The sequence below is a fragment of the Cryptotermes secundus genome, unplaced genomic scaffold, assembly GCF_002891405.2.
Source record: "Cryptotermes secundus unplaced genomic scaffold, Csec_1.0 scaffold154, whole genome shotgun sequence".
NCBI classification, from domain to species: domain Eukaryota; kingdom Metazoa; phylum Arthropoda; class Insecta; order Blattodea; family Kalotermitidae; genus Cryptotermes; species Cryptotermes secundus.
In genome coordinates this window covers 17466-25677 of record NW_019727787.1, presented here as the reverse complement: position 1 = coordinate 25677, position 8212 = coordinate 17466, and the positions used below count along the sequence as shown (strand labels likewise).

Here is an 8212-nt window from a genome sequence, read left to right as displayed (position 1 = left end):
TTTACAACAAAGATAAATTCAAATTAAATTCTGATGTCTATAACATGAATACTAGACAAAAATACAACTTCCACCTACCCTCATCAACTTTATCAGTATATCAAAAAGGAGTCTACTTTACTGGCATAAAAGTGTTCAACAATCTGCCACAAAGTATTAAAAACTTGGGCAATGATACTAAAAAGTTTAAATCAGAGTTAAAGAATTATCTACATGCTCATTCCTTCTACTCTTTAGATGAATACTTCAATGTAAATAGAGAATGATGTAAAATTAAGTTATATTAATTTTTAAGCTAAAATTGCCTGTACTTATGTATGTAACCTTTTGACTTGTTCTGTATCCAAAGGTACTAACCTGCTTAGGATTTATAGAATGTAAATAAATTCAATTCAATTCAATTCAGTTATCTCCTGTGTTCCTGATTTCAGAGCACCCACATAATCAGTGATGTTATGTACTCCCTCCTTAAGTAATCGTTCATTATATTCTATGTCTGTTAGGGTGTTATTAATTGCCCCTAGGGTGAACTTACCACATACAGTTCCTGCTTCATTAACGTGGATGTATCTTCTGCGTTTTGCTCGAATAAATTTATCTGCTCATTATACAATATCTCTCGTGAGCCTCATCCAGCGTCGCAAACAATATTTCACTTAACTCCCCCATATAATTCAGCACTCCTCTCCTTTTCCGCTTTCCCTTGTCAGTAACTGCTTGACTCCCCGTTATTTGTTTCAACAACTCATCTGTTTCTGTCAACTGACATAACTTTTCCCTAGCGTCATTATTATAATTAATGCAACTTGCCCAATTCCTAATGAATTGGGTGTGGCACAGAACATCTATGTGGTGCAGGTACTGTCGTAGAGCAAGAGCTTCATTATGAATTTTGTCCAGATTTACATATACAATGGTTTTCCATTCCACATTGTACAGGTTCGCTTACGCCCTTTCTTTCATAGTAAACACAAAGTGACTCATCATATCTCTCCAAGGAGTACCCTAATTCCTTTTGTGCTGTAGCACTCAGAAATACTGTTACAGACAGCAAGATTTTCACAGTTGCCGCGGGTTGCATCCCCATCCGAAATTGAGAATAAAGAAAAGCAATGTATTTCCTTTCCCTTTAGTTGCATATAACAACAGTATTGGGTCCTACACGCTACTTCCCCCTTGGTCCGCTTCCCGAATCCACTCTAACTTACCACTCTATCTCTCAGATTATACAGAGCTATCCTACTAATAGTTCATTGATACACACGCCATTTGCTTAGAAAAAAGTTTTCAGTCTGCTGATGTGCACTTGCTGTGTACAGCGCCCCTTCTTGATAGTAGAATTTACCCCATTCACGGATAACACTTCATAGGGCCCGATGTACTGAGGACTAAGTTTCTTCGATCTACCTCTGCGGACTGTTTCGTCATACAGCAACACCTGCTGACCTACCTCTAATTTAAATGGTTCTGTCCCCTTGTCATACTGTTCCTTGCTCTTTTCCTTGCATAAGATTAGTTTCTGTCTTGCCACTTCGTGTCCAGTTGGCAGTCTCCCCTTTAACTCCGTGAGGTAGTCCTCGTAATTGTACTGTATGCTGGGACTATCTCTTAGTGCGGATGGCACTTCTGACTTGAATCCATACACCAGTTTGAATGGTGTGAGTTCGGTAGCGGCATGTGTAGTTGTGTTGTACACGTAAACTGCATACGGCACAAGCTCATCCCAGTTAAGCTGATCTTCGCTTACGTAGTGGCGGAGATACTCATGACTTCTCTCTAAACTGCCATTGGACTCTGGGTGAAATGCTGTGGTCTGCATCTTTCTGATCCTTAGTAACTTGCAAACGTTCTTGAACAAATTACTCAGAAAGTTTGACCCTTGGTCAGTCAGAATTTTGGCAGGCACCCCAAATTTCGAAACGATATTCAATACGAACGCCCTAGCGACAGTTTCTGCATCTTGCTGCGGAAGCGGTGTCGCTACTGTGAATTTTGGAACGTTAGTATGTATTTATTTCCTGATTCACTCTCTAACAAAGGCCCTACGATATCCAAGGAACACTTCTCAAAGGGATGACTGGCTGTTGTGGTTATTTCCATAGGAGCTTTCCTTTTCACCCTGAGTGCTTTATTCACCTGATACTTAGTACACTTTCTCACATACTCCTCTATTTCTTCCTTCATATTCGGCCAAGAGTAATGCTGTCTAATCGCCTGATATGTCTTCTTCATACCCCGATGATCCCCGAGAATTGAATCGTGGTTTTCATGCAATATTTTTCCCTTTATCTCCTCATCTGTTTCCTCCGAGTCACTCACCTCCCTATTAAGAGCACCTATTCTAGACAAAGCGTCTGCGTTTGAATTTTGTGACCCAGGTTTATATACTGCTTCATAGTCTTATTCCTCGAGTTGCAGGCACCACCTAAGCAGTCTCGAACCCGGGTCTTTCACGCTCATGATCCAGGTTAAGGGTTTGTGATCACTCACAACCTTGAACTTCCTACCATACAAATATGGCCTGAAATACTTAGTTCCCCAGACAATGGCTGCTAATACTTTCTCCACCGTACTGTAATTCTTCTCAGCTTTGTTAAAGCTACGACTTGCATACGCAGTTGGTCTGTCTTTAGCGATCTCTCCCTGAGACAGAATCGCCCCTGCACCTTCGTTTGATGCGTTAGTGGTCAAGATAAATTCCCTGGAGAAATCGGGATACTGCAAGATTGGTTGTTACATTAGCTTCTGCTTTAAGCTTTGAAATGCATTTTCCTGTTTTTCTCCCATTCGCACTTAGCATCCTTCTTCAAGAGTTTGTGCAGTGGAGCTGCTATTTTGCTAAACTGAGGGACAAACCTCCTATAGTAGCCTGCTAGCCCTAGGAAACCTTTCAATTGTTTAGCTGTTTTCGGAGTAGGGAAATTTTCAATTGACTCTGTCTTCTTGGGGTCAAGTCGAACCCCGTCCTCTGAGATTACGTGACCGAGGTAACTGACCTCCTTTCTTAGAAATTCGCATTTGTCTGGCTGAAGCTTCAGACTATACTTTCTCAGCCTTGCAAACACGGTGCGCAATTTTGCACCGTGCTCTGCTAAGCTATTTGCATATAATATGATATCGTCCAGGAAGACGAAATATTTTGTGTCTGTGGGGCCACTTAAGACGGTGTTCATGAGTCTCATGAACATAGCAGGTGCTGTCCGGAGGCCAAAAGGCATTTTCCGGTACGCCCAGTGCCCCTGCTTCGTACTGAAAGCCGTCTTGTCTATATCTCTGGGGTCCATTTCGATCTGGTGATAACCCATGGCTAAATCTAAACAGGAAAAGTGTTTAGCCTGTCCTAGTTGGTCTAGAATCTCAGCGATATCCGGCAAGGGATAAGCATCTCCTACCGTCTTCTCGTTTAGCTTTCGGTAATCTACTACAAGCCGGAATTTCTGCTGGCCACTAGCATCCGCCTTTTTAGCTACCACCAAAATTGGACTGTTCCATGGCGAGTTACTTTCTTGAATGACTCCTTCCTTCAATAATTTCTCTACCTGTTTCTCTACTTCCACTTTCTGGGTTTCAGGAAGTCTATAGGGTCTCGTGTTCATTGGTTCGGTCCCTGGCTCGACACGTATGGAATGTCGCGTTGCCTAAATGCTACTTAAAATGTCTCCCGACAAATAGAACACGTCTTGATAATCTTGACACGTCTCTATCAATAATCTCTTTTCTTCATTATTCAGATGATCTAATCTCAGCTGTTCCAAGATTCTCTTTTCTCTATCCTTTTGCTTTTCTTCAGTTGCTCCCATTGGATTCTGTACTGGTTCGACTTCGTTTAGTTCCACTAACGGCTCCTGAATTTCTACCTCCTCGTCGTTCGTATTTAAAATGCTAGTTATCACATAACCGTCTATCACTTTGGTTAGTGACCCTGCCATAAAAATTCCTTCTTGAATTTCGCATTTGTCTAGGATCCCCACTAATGGCGACCCTTGCTTCACCGGCAGCTTGACAGTGCATTCCGATCTCCGCGGTAGGATCATGTTCCTGGTCTCTCGCGTCTTTTCTGTCTCCGCGATTTCTGTTTGGTTAGCATTCACCATCTTGATCATCTCCCCATTTAGCTTAACGCATTGAGTGTCATAACATCTTTGTGCTTTTGCATTTCGAAAGAAATCCCTTCCTATTATCCCGTCACAACGAATATCTATCTGCTTGTTTGCTAAGTGAAACTCGTGCGTAATCGAACTATTCTCGCGGTTAATCTCAGCCTCTGTTGCTCCATGTGTTTCTATCAGGGATCCGCTTACGCTTTTCATCCTTACTTTTCTCTCTGGATCATATTCTGTCGAACCTATCAATTTCTGTCTCTTGAGGACACTAATGTCGGCTCCAGAGTCTATGAGCAGCAACAACTCACCTGTCTTGCTAATGTTCACACACAGTTTGGCCTTCCGATCGACCTTACAGGCAAAACTTTCACAGCTTACCCCCTCCCTTTCCTTCCCCATACACGCGCAGATAAAGAGGCAGGCTTCATGCCACAATCACGGTCTTCCAGCCTATAATGCTGAGTCGCACACATCACGTGCTACGGTCCTGCAGGTAGAACTGACGGACTGACGGGTTTCCCACAGGCCAACAGACCAAACGATTGGCCGGTCGGCCGGCCGCACCACACACATCAGTTTTGCCTTTCAGTCTTCAACTGTGCAGGCCGAACTGGAGGCCAAACTGTGTGTGTATGGAGGCCCTGAGTAGACTGGACTGTCCGTCGGCTGCCATTTCCCGATGGTCGTGATTCTTTTCCCGAACTGTTACTCCCCAATTTCCCTTTAGTAATTTCCGGTCTATCTGCCTTTTCCTAGGTGTTGTACATTCCCGAACTATGTGCCCCTTTTCGAAACAGTTTTATCATACAATATCCCGGCTGGACCCTCGACTTTCATGCCTTGCAGAAAACTGATCGACCCTTGCGTCCTTCCTGCCCTTAAGAAAGCACCTGCTCGCCACCTGATTGTTCCTGCCACAGTTACTGCATTTCAAATTATCCGAATCCATGTTTGAACATTTGTACCTCCCAGTCTTTGAAATTACAGCACTTTCCTCTTCCAAGGCTGTCTTTGCTATTTCATAGAATTTGTCGTGATTTCTACTGCTTACAATTGTTTGTATTCTGTCTGAATACAGACCCTGCACAAAGCAAATATTTCTTAACCTGTCTGAGAGAGTTAAGATTCTGCCTCTCTCCTCTTGCTCACAGTCTTGCAAAGCAGCTTCTCTGAATTTGGATCCCAGTTTCTGAATGCGCTGGATCCAGTCAGACACACTCTCCCCTTAGTTTGCTTGGTACTGAACAGTTTATTAGCATGGTAATCTAGCGTTCTTTTCTCGATATACATGTTCTTTAGGAATTCTCTTAATTCTCCCCAATTTTCCAAATTTCTGTGAGAAATTGCGGTTCTTGTCTCTCCGCTAATTCTCATTAAAAGAAACTTATACAAAGTGGTTGAGTTCCTAGGCTCAGTAACTTCAAATGCTGTGTCTAAATTTGCTATAAAAGTGAAAACTTCCCTTCTTTCTCCCTTGAAAGGAGGTATAAGCTTTAAAGCTTCACTGATTGCGACATATTCTGTCATAATGGCAGTACTACTGTCCACGTATATAACATCAGTATCTAAATTTTGATACAGGTTAGGCATGGATTGAGCAAGCACACACCCTTTCTGAAGTTCTCTGTATGCCTGCTGCGTAGATCGCTTGCAGCACGTTGGATTCTGCCGTGTAGACCAACCGCAGCGCTATGGACTGGCTCACACTACGGTACGCCCGTTGCCACTTCTCCGGCCTAGATCGACCCTCAAACCCGAACTGCCGCTGCTGCATCCGTGGGACGTGGAATCCTGGCTGCAAATTCCACACTTCCCGCTGGTGGTTTCCCTATTGGGATTCCTTCAGCTTTTCGCACTCTTTCTTAGCACAGTTACAATTCCGTTTTCCAATACTTCACACACACACGTGACGTCAATGTGTTGGTATTGTTGCCAGTCTGCTGTTCACGCACGTGCACACACCACAACAACCCCACATCTGACACCAGTGTTATATCCCAGTATTTCAGGGATACTCAGGTTCGCCAAGCGGTGAGCAATTCGATGTACGGGTTTGGGATTGGGTGGAAAGACAACAACAAGCAATTAGATTTAACAGTGTTATATTGTTAGAATAAGAGATGCTTGATGAAGTACATAGAGTTGGGTGGGCACTTTAAATATTCCCTACAAGGGGTGAGGCCGCAGTCCTGCCAGTCTAACCCTTGTGACAACTGGAATCCGACTCTCTGTGTCTCGCCTTCACCTCCAAGCTGCAGTCTGCCCTTGTACCACGGTCCATCTGGGTTCTGTCCTTCACACATGTGGAAGGGGAGGAGACCACACACATATTTGTTTAGTCTATGCATTGGTTGCGATCCAGTCCACAGCTTGGAAAGAATATTTAAGATGGCCAAGGAATACAAAATATAGTACACAATTACAAAAGTACTCACACTTCCACATATGCAACAGAATATTATAACGGAACGGGCTGCATGAAATGAAAATTATAAATGCTAGTCAAACAAGTTGCATATATAAATACATGAACACTAAGGCAGAGCCAAACTTGGCAATGACCTTAATATAGTTATGTTGTGACGGTTTTAATAAAGAAATTTAATATTTCAGTTGTTGCAAGTGATTCTCAGTTTGCAGTTTGTTCAGCTCTTTGCATCTCTGCACTGTGTTATTATGGATATGACTTTTTGGTATGTTACTAAAAACGTTGAATGAAAGTGCTTATGCATACGGACACCTGAACTGTGATACTACAGTTCCACATGGCAAGTATAAAGGGATCAGATTTAATTCAGTTAATCTTCAGAGGCATAATAATTACTGACAGAATCCTGTTATTGGGCGTTTCTATTTACTAACATATCCACGAGTTAAGTTTCCGGAATGAATTAATATAGTGTCATTCCATCAAGAAAACGTAATTGGCAAAGCTAAAGTATTTGGTGTCGTTAACTTTATTGGGTCAAGTGCGCTAAACCAGTGACAGTTCATGGCTTTCCTTGACAAAATGAAAAGTGAATATGGTGACATTTTTTGCTATTCAGAGGCTCGATGCCTTATCAAAGGTAAGGTTCTGCCATGTTTTCTGTCATGGTTAGAAGATACCATATTTTTTTCTTAATGAAAAATACAGTGAGTAACTTTGAAGTTGCGTGTAAGGTGTCTGATTTATCTCCCTTCAGAGGTATAGATCTGAATGACCTAAATAGAAAGCTGTAACGGAAATGCCAACTTGTAAGTGAATTGCATTAGAATATGTCCATCTTCTGAATTATATTGTCACTGTTTAATTCTAAGTTCTTTTTTAAATAGCACCTGTTACTTTCCAAACTGCCAGAAAACATTTCAACAATAGAAGACAGATATTTGTCGGTACATCAAGACACATTGCACAGTAACATACACACAGATTTGTTGGGCTTCGATCAGGACAGAACATCGTTAACATCATTAACCCCTATGAAGCTTCATATAAAGACGCCAAACCTGCTTTAGAGCATGAACTAATCGACTTTCACCACAGCATTGACCTTAGTTATAAATTGAGAAAAATGCTGTTTAACTTGTGTGCCTTCATGAATCTGCTGCAGGAAGTAGCTCTTTATGGGTGTTTGTTCAGAAGCACCTGTATTTATGGAAGAAAGTAGATGAAAGTAGATGAAAGTTGAAAGTAGATGAATCTACAACTGAACTTGCAGACATAAATATCTCTTGGCAGTTCTTCGGTTGAGCACAAGCATCACACTTTACCTGAAGTGCGAGACATCCGCTCTGAGGCGTAATGGTCACTTTAATAAGTTATTCTTTAACTAATTATAAACATTACGAGCTTCTTATGTACATAATTTTTACATTAGTTTTTAGATTTCTTAATACAAAATTTTTGTTGGATATATATTTCAGAATTTCCATCCAGCTTTCTTTGCAAAGGTAGTTCCAGTATTCGTGCTGATAATATTAAATAAGAATCCAGTTGTTCCTTATAAAGTTTAAATTATCCGGCCTGCAGGCAGAGGAGAAGTTGGCTGTGTGGGGGAAAACGTTTTTGTATCACTGCATGGCAGAAGGCTCAAGAAAATATGTGCATCTGAGTGATGAAATGAGAG

The 8212-nt window shown here is 41.8% G+C and overlaps 1 protein-coding gene across 1 annotated transcript in view; it reads left to right on the top strand.

The window, feature by feature from the left end:
* Positions 1–7792, top strand: part of LOC111864945 (blood vessel epicardial substance-like) — a 69980-nt gene extending 62188 nt beyond the window's left edge. Inside the window, exon 4 of the mRNA XM_023852582.2 lies at positions 5685–7792. Within this exon, the coding sequence (XP_023708350.1) occupies positions 5685–5700 (16 nt within the window). The 3' untranslated portion in view covers positions 5701–7792. The remainder of the gene's footprint in view (positions 1–5684) is intronic.
* Positions 7793–8212: the final 420 nt, after the last annotated feature.